The sequence below is a fragment of the Triturus cristatus genome, chromosome 11 (assembly GCF_964204655.1).
Source record: "Triturus cristatus chromosome 11, aTriCri1.1, whole genome shotgun sequence".
NCBI lineage: Eukaryota > Metazoa > Chordata > Amphibia > Caudata > Salamandridae > Triturus > Triturus cristatus.
The window spans coordinates 82,293,748-82,312,217 of NC_140594.1; the positions used below are offsets into that span (position 1 = coordinate 82,293,748).

The 18,470-nt window shown below is 44.7% G+C and overlaps 1 protein-coding gene across 2 annotated transcripts in view; it reads right to left on the reverse strand.

Annotated features, from left to right (window-relative positions):
* The window catches only part of LOC146783280 (tRNA (32-2'-O)-methyltransferase regulator THADA-like), a 233,738-nt gene that overhangs the window by 177,937 nt on the left and 37,331 nt on the right, over positions 1 to 18,470 (reverse strand). Inside the window, exons 6-12 of one of the 2 annotated variants that reach the window (XM_085633313.1) lie at positions 16,190 to 16,312; positions 13,968 to 14,088; positions 13,299 to 13,447; positions 13,016 to 13,100; positions 12,222 to 12,358; positions 11,294 to 11,491; positions 3,854 to 4,565 (exon numbers count right to left, since the gene is read on the reverse strand). In XM_085633313.1, the coding sequence (XP_085489439.1) occupies positions 3,854 to 4,565; positions 11,294 to 11,491; positions 12,222 to 12,358; positions 13,016 to 13,100; positions 13,299 to 13,447; positions 13,968 to 14,088; positions 16,190 to 16,312 (1,525 nt within the window). Of the gene's footprint in view, positions 1 to 3,853; positions 4,566 to 11,293; positions 11,492 to 12,221; positions 12,359 to 13,015; positions 13,101 to 13,287; positions 13,448 to 13,967; positions 14,089 to 16,189; positions 16,313 to 18,470 lie in introns of those variants that run through there. The other variant, XM_085633314.1, reaches the window with a different exon arrangement.

An 18,470-nucleotide genomic window follows, 5' to 3' on the forward strand; every position in this document is an offset into this window, starting at 1 on the left:
TTTTCTTCTTCAACGATTATGAGGGTGAGTTAATTGTTTCCTGTTGCACTTTTTAGAGAATTTGGGACGCATTGGTGTGAATCTAGAATAGGCTCAAGAAGCAAATCTATTACTACAGGTAAGTAACATATTTCCTCTGCAGCATGAAACTATTCAGGAGCACGAAGGGGAAAGGCTGTTAAGGGCAAGAATTCCACTCCAAGTTCTAGTTTTTTTAATATGATTTGTGTTTTTTATCTAGACCATTAATTCATCAACAGATAGGTGAGCAACACATTCAAGAACACATGTGCCTCCAAGGGAATGTTACTTATCTGTAGCTATCAATTTGCAACTTCTTCTGTTGTTAACTAATTTGCTGCACATGCTCCTAGAGTTGGATCCAGAACACTAAAACTTGTTTTTAGGCCAAGCTGAATGATTCTTTCTACATTACAAAACTGGATGATTGGCCGCCATCAGTGCAGCTTGCCAGCCAAATATTCTCCTGGTCAAGTTGATGATGCAGGGTTATTATTTTTAGATAAGAGGTCATCTGAATTAACAGCCTCACCAACAGATCTGACTGACAACCATGTGAAGAATGTGCTGAAACCCTACCTTGGGTGACAAAGCCAATCATTTTCTAGTGTAAAGAACTGCACCTATAAACTGAAACCTATGTAACGGAATGAAAATGGACATTCACTACTTGATCAAGCCCTTCACACCCCGTCAAAGTCATGCAGAAGGTTTATTATACTGTTTAGGTGAGCTACGGCAAGCTGGAGAGACTTGAACTCGAACAGCGAGACACCTAAATACAGATACTCACTAGTCCTGGGTGGAGTTCCGCTATGCAGAACTAGGTGGTGAGCAAAAAACTCCACTGCGCTGCGCGCAGTTCCGCAAGCGGCAGAGTGCGTTAAGTCACGCCGTTCGCGCTGAAAATCAGCGCAAACGGCACCATGTGCAGTGCAATATGCACTGCTTCTTTATGCCGGTCCAGTAGATTTTCTAGTTGAGTGGCAGTTCCTCAATGAGAACGGATGGTTTCTCAACGTGAGTAGTCACAACCATCCGTGACCGCCTGCGTTAGGAAATCTCAATGGGAGGTGGTCTAGTGTTGGATTTTCCTTGCGCACGCTCGCCAACGTTAAGTTGCCGAGCGCAGAAAAAGTTTTTCAGAACTCTGCATGCTCCATGGAGCACATAGTGCGGTAAACTCCGCAAACTGAGTGGATTTCACCACTCAGGCCTATTACTCACTTGCCTGTGCAGATGAACTAACAGTGAGCCATTGGAAGATAAAAGCCTGAAAGGGAGGACTGTAACCTGCAGTAGCCCTTCTCCACTGTGAATTTCAGGTATTTCATACCAATCCCTGAAAGGAGGCCACCATCTGTCCCCCTGTAGCTGAATTATGAACTTTCACTTTTGAAGAGATTTGGGATGCCATTTCTGAAACCAATGGCCGCTCCTTTGCCCCAGTAGTGATAAAAAAATACTGTAGCAGAGGAAGAATGTGCTCCCTGTCTGGGCCTGTTATGAGCGCAGCTATATACGTGTCAAATATTGCAACACTGCAGATAGAATTTCAAGGAGGGAGAAGCAGAGTCCAGAGTCATTAGTCGTAGCCCTGCTCCATTTAAACACCCCCAGTGATGTGTCCCGCCCCACCCACTCCTCCCTCCTTGAAGATCCAGTGGATTGTGAGATCCCATTCCGTATCAGGATTTGTTAGATAACGTGACATCTCTTTCATGAGCCTGAAAAGGGCTCTCGCAGATCTGGTGTGCTTGAAACCGCTGGCTGTCCATCTTGCATGGAGAGTGGGGCATCTGACCATACGAAAAGGGGTCTGCAAGTCCTAAGAACATAAAAAATGGAAGCAAAAAACACTTTTGCGCTGGGGTTAGCTAACCACCTTCATAACCTACCCAGGGGTGCCTTGGGGAAGGCTTTGGGTCTCAACTTCACTGAGGACAAGCGGAATACGGGGCGTTCAGGAGTGATGATTATAAAGGAATCCTGGGCCAGAAGCAGCAATCTGACCTTCCTCGCTGATTATCTGGCAACACATTGGATGAAATGAGTTTTGTCCATGCCATCTCTACCGTCTCTAATTCGGACTCATTGAAGGGCAGGATGGGCTAACTCTGCTGTTTCTCTGCAACAATATCTGTGAAGATGTTACCTTTATCGCTTTAACGTTTAAAGTGCAACAGGAAACTCTAGAACTTCTGCTGTTTTCCATATCACAGCAGCAAAGGAACTCTGCTTGTCCAAGGAGCTGGGGTGCTCTTCTGCAAAGCCCAAGTTCTCTTCAGTGGAGGTACCGACCCAACCAGGATTTTGTAATCCAGAGACAATCCTGAATCCACATCTTTAAAAGGAAAGAGATTCCACAAATCAATGCTGTCGCCTTCATCCCCGGATTGACTGCATTCAGGAAGCTCAGAGGACCATAGGCGATGCAGACATTGGGAAAACAGCTGAAAGGCAAATACAATTTTATCTCTTGCAGTTCGTTTTGAGGAGACCGTCTGCAGTTCGCTTCTTTGCCTGCTTAAAGCTACCAGCAGTCCCAGGATAGGTGGTAATTCTAACGCTGGCACTGGTTACTGAAGTGCTGGGGTTTAATTCGGTGCCACCAAGTGCAGAACCCTAAGAGGCCAGCTTCTCGACTCTCTAGGGTGCCTGCATTTCGACCGTCAGGCTAGTGCGGAGGAAAATAAAGAAATGCGACAGATGGTCCTGGAGGCCGAAGCAGCCATGATAGATGGTGCTGACCTCTGGAGTTTAAAAACACTATGAAATCTATGCAGCGGCTGCATAGAAATGTAAGTAGGAGGAAGGTTACCTTGGGGTTGCATATAAAGGCAAAGAGGAGTTATTTTAGTTTGGAGCTTCTTATGAAAAGGGGAGATCTCCAAACTGACAGGCGCCTGACCGAGCGAACTATGCCTTCATTTAGATTAGGGGCTTTGCCTTCTCTGGGAGGCAGACGATTTGTGCCTCACATTCACCGGTGGCTTTGACATGACACGAAGGAGCAGATTGTATGAATGACTGTATTATGCATAGGGTCCAAGCGTCGCAAACACTCCGCGTGAAGGTCCGTGGCAGACATTTGACAGTCAATATTCCAGGAGAGGGTTAGGACTTTAATCCCAATATCTTTGAAGGTGGCTTTTTCTGAAAAAAGATTTCAAATAGCTTGGAAAACACGAGAAGAACAGAGAGAACCTCTGCAGCGCCTGATTTTGAATCCATGACGCGCAGAAAAGGACATGACAAGCGCCTGGTGCAGCATTATGGCCCAGTCCTGCCAGAGGCTGACTTATCGATTCTCACTGCTTGAAAGTTTCCAGACCAAGTATGAAATCTAGAGAGAAGGTTCATGCGAGGAACCTGTGGACAGGAACTGTATACCGATTGGTTCCCTGAGCCCACGCATCTACAGGTCGTTTTGGGGGTGGGTTCCAGAGTGTCAGAGTACAGACCTGTAAAAAATGGTTTTCTTAATTTTTGCTAGGTCTTTCTGTAGTTGTCACAAAACCGGAAGTGCAAAACAAAACAATGAAAGACGTTTTCATCCAACCACTCATCTGTGCATTATGAAGACTGCTACCTTGGGTCAGTCAAGTTACAAAGAAATAAGCAAAACAAATTGTGCACAACCTTAAAAAAGAGAACTCTATCCATGCCATGAAATCTATCGAAGCAGAGAGGAAATATTCACCAGATGACCAGCGATATTCAGATGGAACTTGAGCTGTGTCAGTGCCATTCAATGTGTGGGTGGTAACAGGATTGATGCTGAATGCATGTTGTGACGTCATTAGACATTCTCTAACAGATGCATACTCACCTATTCCCTGGGAAAGCGCGCCACTGCCCTCTAGACATCTCGTTTGTTCCTTGGAGGCTTTACCCCTGCAAGTGCGCAGGCTGGTCAGGCAGCTGTCCCTCAGACGGACCAGGGCCTTCTTCACAGAGGCCTGGAGCAGCTGCCGGAACCCGGACGAGTCACAGTTTAAACTTAGAGGAAGGCACTCCTGAAGCAGCCGGATCTCAGTTTCTGACAACGCTTGATTGGTTCTGGGGCTGCAGCACAGAAGGGCAATGGCTGACAGGCGTACAGCCTCGTCTGCAGCGTGCATGCATAGACTCAGCCGCTCCAGGGCCTGCTCATCCGCTGGCATGGCCCCAGTGGTCATCTTTACACAATTCAACAGTGAGGTCCATGCGCGAAGTGAAGAGGCGTCTGTACCTTGGAAGTCTTGGGCAAGCAGATCGTAGGAGCTCGGGAACGTTCTTAGTGTCTGTCCAAGGAGGTAGTTTGAGGCGTTCCTTTGCAAGAGCGGCGAGATGGACGTTAAAGCCTTGGAAAGGACTGGCAGCCAGCAGCGGGCCCACCGGTGTGCCAGCTCTAGCTCAGAAGGTCTGCTTGAGTCGGTGGTCCATGCTTTGCGCTGGAGCTGGAGTGTGGTCTTGTAGACATCAGAGGCCAGTGGGCCTAGATAGTTGGTGGTCAGGCAACTCAAGATGTGCTCGGGGAGATCTGAATAGATCTCAAAAACCTGGAAAGAAAAGAGGTACATTTAAGTGGCAAAGAATTTTCTCCCAAGGACTTATACTTATATCTGTAGGCGGCATTGGTATACAGCAAAACTAGCAAAGAGAGAGATTTCAACACAGTACTACTGTCCATCAAGCACTGGTCCAGATGTGAGTGGTGCCCCAAGCGACAATGGGGGCTGTGGGCGAGTATTATGGAGTTTCACTAGCAGAGCAGGTGGGATCTACTTCTGGAAGGGCAGACGTCCTTGCAGATCAAGCAGCGTGCATGACCCACCAATCAATGCTATAGCTGTTGGTTCAGGCAGAGCAGGACTCCATGGAATGAATGACATTGAATGTATTGAGCGAACTAGACCCAAGGGCATTCAAGCACTGAGCCATGTTGTAAAACAAAGACCCACTGAGGGGGAGAGAGACAGAAAGAAGAGCTACACAAACAGAAAGATAGAGAAAGATATGAGACCAGGAACCTACTGCTGACAAACTATAAAACAGAACCAAGAAGAGAGCCAAGTGTTGCAATGTTTTCTAAAAGAAGAAAAGGACTCAATTTCTTCAATGTTAGTAGGAAGAGTATTCCCTATCCCTACAGCGGCGACGGAGAAAGAGCGACCACCACATCTGGCCTTTTGAAACCACAGAACAATCACCTATCACCTCAGTTCATATACTTTATTTCGGTCGAATAGACCATAAAAGTGCATGTGCAATAGGCATACAAACATTGAAAAGATCCTGATAAAATGTGCAGACCAATTAATAAATGTACAGACTTAAAAACATTCTCAAGGTTCACAGTACAATAACCCCAAACAGTCCATAGCTGGTTGCATCATTAGCCCCCTTCCCCCACAACATCATCACCACCAGCCTTCTGCTTCCCACCAGCAGCCAGCTGGGTAAATATTTCCCCCCTTGTTAAAAACTATTGTGACACAAATCACTGCACACAGGATATTTATAACATCTAAAAACCGTTTAAAAACTAAGTTAGCTTTAAGACATTTGGGAAGAATGAAAGTTAAAACCAGATAGGAAGAAAAACGTGCATCAACCTAAGACCGTGAGTCAGACTTTAAGGACAGCCCGCGCACACACCACAGAGGTTACAAACCGCGACACTGCATATAAAAGTGGCATACAGGTGTTATATTTCAGGATCCTAAATAAATCTTCACAGCGCTTGGACCCTAAATGTCTACACAATTGGATTAGCCAGCACTGCCTGGCTATTCTTTAAACCGGGCAGAAAAAAAAGACGTGTAGTTCTGTCTTTAGCTCACAATTACAGGCGAGGCACCCTGAGAGGGTGGCGCCAGACCATTTGTTGGAAAATGCCCGCAGCGGGAGAGTCCAATATCTAAATTGAATACATCATTTCCTGGAAAGAGCTGGTTGGATGTCATCCAAGAAAGACTCCAATATATACTATAAGCAAAAGGAGCTGTAGAATAGAAGTTTGACGCACTGGCACATACCTGCGGGGCCACGTCACTACAGGTTCTACCAATCCAAACAAGGTATATACGCAGACATGCAAAGTTCCCAGGCTTGGTATTTACAAAGCCGGGGTTTATAAACATGGTTGTTAATCCCTAGTGCTGGTTCCGCAGGCCAGAATGGAAGGGCTCTGGCAGAGCAAAGACCAAACCAGTGCTGAAGTAGCTGCAAGCCATCCAGTTAGTACTGATGGACAGAGATGCCTGGTTCTGACGCAGGAATGCTATCAGTCATAGCAGAGGTGCACTGGTGAAGCCATGTAAAGTCTACAGCAGTGTGGTGTGAAGGAGGCATTGGTGAAACTGCGACAGTCCCATTACAAGACCATGTACAAAGCCAGGACCTCGGGAAGAGGGGTTCGATCTCAGTGTTGGAGGCTCCAAGGCCCGGGTAGGTTATGCCAGGAATTTAGGAGTGATGATGGACAAGCTTCTTTAAGAGGTGGGTTGTTGAGATGGACAAGCTTCTTTAAGAGGTGGGTTGTTGAGATGGACAAGCTTCTTTAAGAGGTGGGTTGTTGAGATGGACAAGCTTCTTTAAGAGGTGGGTTGCTGAGCTCTCACTTGAGGTGCAAGACCTCCCGAGAAAGGTGAGATGGACGTAGCATCACGAGAAGACTCCTCAGGGGGAGTGTATGCTTTATAAATGCACCAATAAATACACCCCCTTTTCTTGGTGTTTCTTGGTGCTACAGGGAAAGAGAGCATATGATGACTAAGGTAAATTAGACACATTTCTCATAACACAAGATGAGGTGGGTGGCTGCATAAACAACATTTTACAAGACTGCCAGACTGTTGCCTAGGATGTCAGTCACGAGGGCTTTGCCGTGTCCACATGTGAGAGGACCAAGGCATGGAGAGGGGCTTGGAAGAATTTGCTTTGCATAGCAGGAAAATCTAACATCATTCTGCCTGGGTCTTCTTCCTGATCTGGTTGTTTAAAGGCACGATGATGTCGACATAAAATGAAAGAGATTTGGGGCAGGTTTCAGGTTGGTGCATTGATCCATACAAGTTTATGTCTGCAAGCCACGAGTGGATGAAACAGTGGTCGATGACATAGATTACATTTCTTTTAGTTTTGTGATGAACGAGTTTCAGATAGATCAGAGTTTTACAAATCCAGGTTTGTGGGTAAGGTGAGGCTGTGGAAGTCACTGACCAATGAAAATTACACATACAGTTGTACAACACCAACATACTGATGTATACTGTGATCGGCCTACAGAAGTAGCTGGAGGAGCGACTGTTGTACATCATGGGAAGGCGTCATCCATGACATGCATGACGGCTATTTTTTAATTGCAGAGAGATGGCCCCTGAATGATAGTTCTGCAAGAGGTTGCAGGTGTCAATGTGGATGTATAAATAAAAGTGAAACACCGTTCTGAGAATTTTAGCCAGGAAGAGGAGACTGGCGATAGGCCAGCAGTGGCTAATACGGATCTAGACTTTTTTAATGGGTTTTGGGGGGAGGGAGATGGGGGGGGGGGGGGTAGGGACAGGGAGTCTGGCCTGTCTTGAGAATAGTGGGAAAGTCTCCTGGCGTTGATAATGTTGTGAATGAGGGTGTATGTGGTTCCTGTGACAGAATCAATTATGGAACTCAGCAAGGATGGTTTTTAGGTCGAGCCTAGCACAGCGCACATGCACTGCCCTAGGAGATGACCTTTAGGAATCGGTCTGGACTTTTTGAAAACTAGTGCATGTACGGCATCCACCTTGCGGGAGCGAGCTGCAGCGCTGCCATCTGTTTCCAATCAGCTTGGCCGCGCTTGTTTTTCGGGAGCGAGCAGCGGCTCCATCTCCAAGCATTCCTCCCTTGTTGATGTAGATCACATTCCTGGTGGGTCAGGTTACAACGTGCCACGCTTTCTCTAGGGGTCTCTGCCTGCCGGGTGATGTTTGTTCTGGCTCAGGGCGTTTAATGGTGTCTTTTGATCCTCACTTTGTCCGAGGGCTTTTGCTGTGTCGGCTGAGCTCTGCTCACTGACTTTTTACTATCTGCAGAGTGCAGGCGGGGTCTCCACTTTCCTAAAGGAACCGGTCACTTTTCTACGCTGCTCCACTGAATTCTGGCTGTATATGTCACAAAACATAGCTCTTTCATGGATGCGCACATAATGTCCAAAATATGTCTGACTGTATCTGCATAACCGGCAAGACAGCTCGCTGCTGACATCTGGTGTGACCTCTTCCAACCGGGCAGTGCCAATTCCGCTGTCCACCCTTCCATATTAGATAAAACTGAGTGCATTACATTGAGCAATAAGAAACCCTGCCATTTACAGCGCTTAGAAACATAAGCTGTGATATTAAGGGTTGCGCAAAAGACAATCTGTCGCTTCTGTGAACAAACAACTGTTTTTGTGAGTGGGCCACCGCATCTAAGCTCGACTGAGCGTGTACTGCTCCTGGCGGCGCAATAAAGTGCATAGAAAGCCTGTAACACAGAGGTAGGCGCATAACTTCCTGGACAGGTTTCCTCGCACATCGTTTTCCTTGAGCTGTTGCTGACTGATTTAAAACCTGACTCCAAGGACTTTTGTACTCTAGTGTACTTTCCTATACCTGTGTGGGGGAAATCCTTGTGAGGCCTGGTGTCACGCACTTCCCTGCACTGCTATTGTTCAGATTTTATTAATCGCGTATAATCATTTGGAGCATTGTCAGCTAAGAGCAATATCTGAGTATTAGTGAGCATGGAGAACACATACACACACGGGCCTTTCACACGCACCATCCTTTCACGCTTTCACACGCAGGACGTGATATCTCCTTGCGCGCACAGGTTCAACCCTGACACATTCACCAGGGGCTGTCTTATTCCCATCATAGGTGCGTGTTTTTGGGAGATGGAGGACAGGGTAAGGGGCAAAAACTGTTCACTGGGAGGACGGGGGCAGCAGCACTGGGCCTGGGAACCTCAGCACCGGCTTTTAAGCGCCCAGACCCATCCCCCGGCTTCTGGCTGTTCCTCAGCCAAGACCCGTTGTAGAAATTAACGACTTGTACTTGTTGAGCGAGGTGTTACAAATAACACCGTGCATAAGAATAAAAATAAGAACAAGAATAGACATTTGGTTTTAGGTACACTTCATTCATAGCTTCTACCGTTTCTAAGCGCTGTAAAGAACAGCCCTTATTATTAACTAATGGCGCTCAATTTCCTGAACTCTCTGCGGCGAACATTGAGCTATTGTGACGGGATAGTGCTTATGTCAGTAATAACCACAGCACATCCTTAATTTATATTATTGCTACTGTAATTGCTGGTGTTAGTGCAAGTATTAGTGTTTAATAGCGCCACATGAAGCATTTGTTCAAGGCGCTAGACAGAGAAGACATATTGTGGCCAGTCATATGTGCCTGTAACTTGTTTTTTTTAACGTAAAGTACATTTATCTAAATAAGATGTGTTTTCAAATAAATGCCACCTCTGCTGTCTAGAGCAGCACGGGTTCAGAGGGAGGTGGAGCCACCACAGTACTGACTGACCGTTCTTAGGAGGGCCCCTCCGGGCGCCCCGCCACCAGCATACTAACATCTTGAGCCCTCTGTACTGCGACAGACCCGCACACCCCTCACACAGTACCTTTAAGAATAAAATGTCCCAAACATTTAAAATTAAAAAAGCTCAAACGTACCTTTAAACACAAGCACCGGCTGCACTTTCAATGAAAAATATTTCCAAACACCAACAATGCAGGATTTCCCGTTTCGAAAATAAACGTCTTTTCAATGACACCGGCTGTACTTTATATTTTTTAAAAAACGGAATTTCAAACACAAACATCCCTGCGATTTTAAATACAAAACGTGTATGCTTTCAAATAAAAAAATACTTTCGTATTTTTAAAAAATCAAATGAAAAAATGCTGGTACTTCAAAGTCTAAATGCCAGAATTTCCTATCAAAACCTACCATCACTTCCAAACTTGTGAAAAGCAGCACAGAGCTTAGAAACATAAGCTGTGATAATAAGGGTTGCACAAAGGACACGTTGTCGCTTCTGCGCACAAAACTATTTTTGTGAGTGGGCCACCGCATCTAAACTCGACTCAGCGCACACTGCTCCTGGCAGCGCAATAAAACGCATAGAAAGCCTGTAACACGGAGGTAGGCGCATAACTTCCTGGACGGGTTTCCTCACACATCGTTACATGCATAATGTACTGCATTTTACCGTAAGTCATTATGACAACTGTTTACTTGTTTCCCTGACTGTCGACATATTTTTTCTTGCGCTCCGACTGTGCCTCTTACTATTTTAATGGGGTTTCTTTACTTTAATCCTGTTTTTTTTCAGAAGATATAGATGAAGTGCTTTCCAGAGGACACCAATTCAAGCATTTATCCCCCCTCCCTTTATTTGAGTTTCATTTGTTTTATGCGGGATTGTTGTAAAGCGCTACTCACCACTCCACAGTGACATCAGGGCACAAATATCTCTTAGTTTCATCTCTCTCTTCGTTTCTATCCTCTTTGGCTCCTGCCTCGGAGATCTCTTAACTGTCCACCTTACATCCTCCCCTCTTCATTATTATCGTGAGCACACTTCCAATACTTTTCCCCCTTTTATCTGTCTGTTACATCCTTCAATTTTCTACGTTATTTATTTCTGTATGGTTTTGTATAACACCTACTTGGATTTGGACAGCATGCAATTGGGACTGAGTAGGGCCTCCACCCCTTAGTCGGAAGGACTAGTATTAAAGAATGTTTGTGGTGTGATACCAGCTTGTGTGATAGGAGAAGCCAATAGGTCTCGCTTTTGGGACCTTATAAGTATTTAGTTATGCAGAACAATATCCTTGGTGCAACAACATCAACTGTTGCATGGCTAAACACTTATAAGGTCCCAAAGGCGAGACCTATTGGCTATGCCAAAGCTTGTTATAGGAGGTGGCTGTTAGTACGTTCAATATAGAAATAAGATCGGTTGGCAGTAGGGGCTAGCAGGAGGTATATTTGGGTATGGCGTGCAGTGGCAAAGCACAAAGGTTGTAGTGTTTGTTGGATTCAATGTGATGTCGAACTCCACTGATTTCCTAAAGAAAAAACCTTTGTTAGGAGCAGTGGATTTATCACTTGAAGGGGCATTTATAATTCAGGGAACGGACTCGCGAATTGTTTTACAACCTTGACTAGGGCTCCACTCGGGCTACTTTCCAAACAGTGGCCTGATAGTAGATGTTGGTTTTTCTCACGCTCAAGCTACTCACCATGTCAGGACCCGCAAAGGGCAGCAGGGCACACAGCGGAGCATATCTTGCTTTCACTTGCCATGGAATAACAGCTATCCTCTGCAGAAACTCTTTGTAGAGTGGTTTCTCGGTGTCCCCAAAGTGATCAGACTCCAAGCAGTATGTCTTCAAGTAATGGTGAAAAGAGCGGAGGACGAACTCAGAAGTTCCTTCAGCCTGTATGGAGACAAAGCAAAGAACTATAAAGATATGTCTTTCCACACTGTTGCTCCTACTGCCCCCTTCTATGGCCCATCATTGTCTCAGGTTATATTAATAACAGAGCATCCTTCACAAATATGGTACGGTTGCCCACTGGATGAGCAGGTTTGACTTCTGGCAAGGCTAACAGAAGCACTAATGCAACTATTGTTGATAAAAGGAGTACCAATGAGTTGGATAATAGTAGCACCTGCTACTCATTATGACATGAAAGAGCAAATACTGCATTAGCAAGAACTAAATAAAACAAAACTAAGACTTTGGGAAGGAGTTTAACATATATGTAAAAGGCTGGAGCGTGTCGTGATTGCAGGTCCATGAAGAATTGAGATCTATCCATGCACTTGAGATTGGGATCCATTTTACTAAGGTTGCTTTTTTTGGGTGCTGATGACACACTTGCAATTTAAATTAAGATAACTTTCACCCAGAGCTGCTGATTTTTTTTAGTGATCACTGACATGGTATAATACCTCACATTTTTGTTGCTTTTTGGTTTCATTTGATGGTATTAAATCAATACAATGTTGTAATATAAAAAAGATAACTATCACAAAAATATGTCCAGGCCATTTGAACATCAACTGGGGAATTGAAAAATCTTCCAAGACATTATTTACAAGGCTGGGACAGTCGGCCAAGTGCCCTGTTGTGTATGGAGAGCGACAAACAGGGGGCACGTTACCGGTTTCTCGGAGTTGCTCCAGAGGAGTTGAGCCACGTTCTGCATCAGCTCAGAGTTCTGGTCAAAGAGACGAGTCTTCCTGACTTGCCAGATCTTCGGAGCGTTCTCCTGAACTCGCTGCAGCCACAGGGAGAACACTGAGATACAGGGTTCAGAGAATTACCACTTGGACACTTAAAAACAGGACACGCCAAAAACCCCAGCATGCTCTAGCACTTAAGAACTGTTCGAAGCTCAACAAATCACAATACTGACGCCAATACGATTATGGAGGAGTTCGATCGGTTTAGGTTTTCAGAGAGACCCCCTGACATGGAGAAATATCCTAAATAGCCGGGTCAGTTTTCCCCCAGAACAGTCATCCTTTGTTCTGGAAATTGGAATCTTGTTTCAAATCAACCCGTCATTGCCTTGGTAATTTCAACTAGGCTACCAAATTGAAGTATAAATTGTAAATCTGTGGTCCCTCCCTAGCTGTGCCAATCTCAATCTTTTATAAAGCGGTCATTAGTGGAGACAATCCATTATTTGGGATTTTAAAGCCTTTCCTAGGTAAGCCAACCCCGGACCTATATAAAATTTGTATTAGTGGACTGAGTTCCCCTTTTAGAACTTGATAATGGTCTCATGTGAGCAATCATCATGCACTACCATTCGAAATCCCTCAGACATGTCCATTCATAGCACTGGGATTAACAAGAATCAATTTCATCTCAGAATTCCTAAAAAAAACTTTCTTCCTAAATATTCGCAGTACCTTAACCCCGACTGCAGAGGTGGACCAATCCACTCACCTTGAAAACAGTGATAATGACATTTTGTGGTCTCTCCAGACAGGGCCATCACCACGGGGAGGAGCACATCGACCAGAAGACAGACCTGATGGGTAAAATACAATCCTCTCAGAGCAGCATCAGCAGCAACTGAAGTCACTCCCGCAAACAACCTTCCTTCCTACAGATCACCTTGGCAGTGCCACTGCCCCCATATCCCCAGTGTGCTGACAGGTGTCCGATGAAAGTTACAAGATCCTTACTGTTTCGTTCATCTCCAGAGCAAGACTGACCTGAGACCTACCTGGCTCCCGGCTCCTCCGAACTCACAGATCAGGATTTCATTCCGGCCGCAGGACACCAGGCCCCAGGTAAGCGCCAGCTTCTCCAGACCATCTGAGCACTTCACAGAGACCGCAGCTTTCAGCTCTCCAAACTCCAGCTCCCCTGCACCTGATCCAAAGCTACAGGTTAGGCTAAAGAGCGCAAATCAATCTGTCTGAGCCAAATTTACAGGAAGTATCATTGGGGTCTGGTGGTGCCTAGATCTATCAACAATAGTCGAACTGGAGAAAATACACACCGCGGGTGGGACACCAACGTAGGAAACAAGAGCTGAGCACAGCTCAGGACTCAACCAACACCATGTGCCACACAAAAAAGCTCCATTCACCTCCATCCACCACACTCCATAGGGATGAAATTCAACCACAATGCCACAACTTCAAGCCCCAAGAGTATAGTGGGCCAAGTACCTTCTCCCATTGCCCTACCCCTCAAACAAAAGAATATTGTCCAGAGACACTTTCCTCTTCTGCATTTTGAACACAGAAGAACTCAGACGCTCCATTTCTCTACTATAACCCAGTGTCTCTTAACTCCCCTTCTGAGACCCTAAAGCCCTGGCCTTTTGGTCAGAGCCAGACAGTGCTGGAACACGCCACCACAGCAAGCCTATCCGTGTTGTTCTCACCTGCTCCCACGAACTGGAAGAGATTCCGCATGGCTGCGGCTCCCCGTTCAGGCTCCGGAGCTGCGTTGGCCAACATGCTTATAGCAGTTCCTGCCAAGAGTCTGGCGTCTCTGCTCACAGTCTAAACAGTGAAGAAGGGACAGACAAAATAACGTGATCCATGGGCTGGCACATAAGCTTGAAACTGGTTTATATACTTGTAAGCAAGTAAATGAATTTAAAACCAAAGGAACTGCATGAACATGTCACACTTGTTATTGAGAAAAGAAATCAGGGACAGCGTAGGGGCCTGAATCCAACAAGGACTCTCAATCCATGCACAGCATCTTTGACATTTGCCCACACCTGGCTCAGTCCCTGTGATTTAAGTTTTAGAGATCTTATATAGCCAGGCTTGTGGCATGCATATGATGTCATTTCATTTATCATTATGACACAAAGGCAAGCTATTCTCTTAGCATCACCATTCACTCCTAAGGACATTTTTCGTGATGATAGAATATACCAGAAAAAACAATTTAGTGCAAAGGGGTGAATAGCACGTTAGAGTCTGAAACCACGCGCGTTATCTTTAGATATGTAATAAAAGGACCGTTTGGAATTGAAAGCCAACATGTGATGACATATTTTTAGTGGTCCTAAAAACTGCAACATACAGAATTATTTCTAGAACTTGCTAGAGTGACACAAACAACCTCTTCGACTTAGAATGATTAATCTAGGTAACCGGAAGCTGTTGAAATCAATGAAAACAACCTTCCTTCTTCAAGATTCCAGTTAACAAACAATTTACTAATATATCATCACAACTACAGAGGAGAGGCAAGTAGTTTCATCAAAGCGTAACTCAACTATGAACTAAACTTAAAATATTGGCATCTGCAACAATACATATGAAAACCAGGAGGTGGAGAGGCATACATTGTGTATTAACGTAGAAAGGAGCCTTGTCCTTGGAACACATTTTCCAAACACATACTTCTTTTATGTGTGCTTGCATGTCCCTCCAGACATCCTAAGAAGGCTCCTTCTTGTGAGGTCACAGATTGTCTATTTTGCGGCTTTGGTGGATCTGCCATTCCCTTCTAGAAACCCTTTGCAGTAGTTCTTTCCTAGCCTGACTTTTCCATTTATCCTAACTAAACATCAGGCCCAGTCTCTCTTTGAGCACCGCCTTCTTGTTCAGTCAAAGGATCATTCTACTCTCGGCTGCTGACCGGCCTTGCTATCTGGTTTCATTTCTAAATTACTTTCTGGACAGACATATTTGGGGGAAACAATACTGGAAGATTGCAAGGTGAACGTTGCACATTCCCACCCGTGCATGAAAATATTTTTAAGAAGCACACAACTTGCTAGGTTCTGTCTGGTTTCATGAAGTTTAGGTCAGCTTGCTGGACTTATCCAGATGGTGAGCCAGTTAGCTCAAAAACCATTAAACTGTCCGGCACACCCTGTACATTTTTAATCTTCTTATATCACATTTCTTTTACAAAAATACATTGCAATAGAGGCTTTTGGCTTGTGAAATATTGAGAAGGCCACGAGTCACAATTTACTGCTCTTACTATTTGGAATAAGAATTATAAAATTATTTTGTGATGATGCCGTAGCTAACTCATAAATGTAATGGTGCCGCAACAGTACCTCAAATGCATTTAGCAATGATATTGTAAGTGAGACTTGATTCAGTTGAGTTGCACATCATTGTAAAGCTGCAGTAGGAAACTTTACATTACAGACTACTAGTTGTGGCTCTAAGTGAGGGAATGCTCAGAGATTTTATTCTGCACATCATGTTTCAATAAGGGAGTTCATATGGAAAATACACTAGGATTGGAAGAAAGGCTTGCAGAAATGCTTTGCCGGAGGAGCTCGTAAAGTAAATGAGCCTTCTGCCATTATTGGGATAAGTCTTTTGAAGAACTTCTTTTGAGAAATGTTGCTAAAACTATGAATTACATAATGTAATTTGAGCATGTTACTCTAAGTGCTTTATAAAAAGGTTTTTTTTAATACTTGGGAAATGTATTTGAATGAAGCTTGTATGAATTTAGGCTTTTGACACTACCTGGTGACAGGGAAGGTCTTTCTTTAAGCAGTAAATGGCCCCTGATCCAGATTGGCATGGTCAAGATAAATGCATCCTTAATAAACAGCACTGTATCTACTCATTACATTGGTAACTTGGTGTTCCTCGGCTATAGTGTAACTGCCATTACCTCCATCATGATAACTTGCACCAGAGACCCCAGAATCCTTTGCAGTGCGGAACGGTTTCCTGCCCTTGTCCACACCAGTGGGGAGATCTCCTCCTGCATCCCTTGGAACATTTGAAGGCAGACCTGCAAGGCGAGAATACACGTCTGAGTAGTTTCTGCATCAAAACAGGATGCTCTCTGTGTAGGCTTTAACTCTCATCCACAGACCAATTAACACAAAATCAAAAAACACTCCATTATGAATGTCGACATTTGCAACTTCCCTTCACTGAACAAACTCAACATGCAAGGTTATCTCGAAAGCGACTTGGGGATTTTCAAAAGGTGCTTTAATAGTGAATAAACTACAGTGTGTGATCCCTTGGTCGACAGGGATTTGGTTACTAATTTGACTCTTACACTGGGTATGAAAGGCCTTTCTTTGGCATTGCCTTTGCTTGTGAAAGCATAAATGCAGCCCCTACCAATGCACATTCAGGGAGTATGCATGGTCCTCATCATTGTGACAAGGACCTAGGAATACAGATAGATTCATGTACCTCGTCACACTAAAATTCTGGAACGTAGCATTATATAGTCTCACTGTCCTTTCAAGCGGGGGTGTCCCAGTGCCTCAGTCTCATCACACGTGTGTACTAAGAGGGAAGGCTTTCTGGATTTATTGAGTTTTGCCTTAAATAAGAGACACAAACCACATTTTTGACACACCATGGTGTCACTGAAGGCATGGAGACATTCTCCTAATGAGCGTAAAAGCACTGAAAAGCATTGCCCTGGATGTACTCATGAGGTGGGGTCCTTTTTCACATTTGGTGCTTGTGAGGAATGGTCAGTGACCTCAGAATGTGTCTGATGTGATAGGTTTTTGTAGTGGGCTGGCCCCACGTGTGCAGGATGTACAAGTAGACGTGGCCAGGTAGGAGTAGATGAAGTTTATTGAGATCTTAGGTGTAGAAGTAGTAAACCCAGAACAGGCCCAGATCAGGCCCCAACATAGGCCCCAGCATTAGCCCCACCAGGAGCAGCCTCCTAGCTGCTCAGCCCATCTTCCCAACTGTCTCAGTCCCACACAGTATCCCAGCATTCCACCCACACTAACATTCTACGCGGAACACTAACACTGGCTGAGCAGCTAGGTACAAAATGAAGGGAACATATTAACATGACCTGAGGATACTACAGTTTTGCATACACTTACCACCAACCTGTATTTACTGGACTTTAGCCCAACCAAGAAACAATGCAAGTTAATCACCCCTTACATCGTTGGGGATGGTGTTAGCGCAAACGTATATTGCGCTCTGATGGAAAACCAGCACTGAGCTATCATGAATATCTGAGACGCTATGTTTAGCTTTTTGGTTTACCCATCTGATGACATCCAACATAAGCCAATTGTTCTGTTTTCTGAAGCTCTAACACAGTACATACCTTCCAATCAAAAATCACCGTACTGAGCGGCACTTGTCATTCACACACAGACACATACTGTTATTGTGTTCATGCCAGATGATCTTCAAAAACCTAGTAACAAGCAGGCAACTGACTAAACCTATGGTTGTTCGATAACTGATGCTCGTGGCTTCTCCAAATGTAACACTAGAAAAAGATTGTTTTATCTAATTTTTTTAATGGTGTTCTGCCCTATCAAAGCCAATAAAGAGTTTTAAAAAGATGCACCCTAGTGAGGAGCAGACAAAAAAAAAAGAAGTTAATACAAAGCGTAAATTTTAGCAGCAGGCAGTGGTAAGCAGAAAAATATGGTTTACATAAAAAGGCCATTGTTAACAAGTCTGAATACTATGATGTCTATATGCCAGCCAGAAATTGTAGATAGGAATTAAAGGAATTTGAAACCCAGCAGTCCACACAACTCTGTGTTAGTCATGAATCTACAGCTGTAAACTCTTTACCATGCTCATGAAGTGCTGCTTTATTGTGCAACCAGAATGCAGCGTGAATCGTCCTATGCTGCCGCAGTGTGTTATGAACTGTGCTCTGCTGCTAGAACACCCAATGTATCGTGCGGTGCTGCCATAATGTGCAATGAATCGTGTTGTGTTACCACTACGCATCATGAATTGTGTTGTACAACACTTACATACCCTGAACCGTGCTGATACCGCAACACACTAGGAATAGTGTTGTGCTGCATCAATAATCCTACTGTGCTGCCACAACGAGTCATGAATTGTGCTGTGCTGCCACAACGAGTCATTAATTGTGCTGTGCTACCACAGTGTGCAATGAATCGTGCTGTGCTGCCGCAATAGGCTTCAAA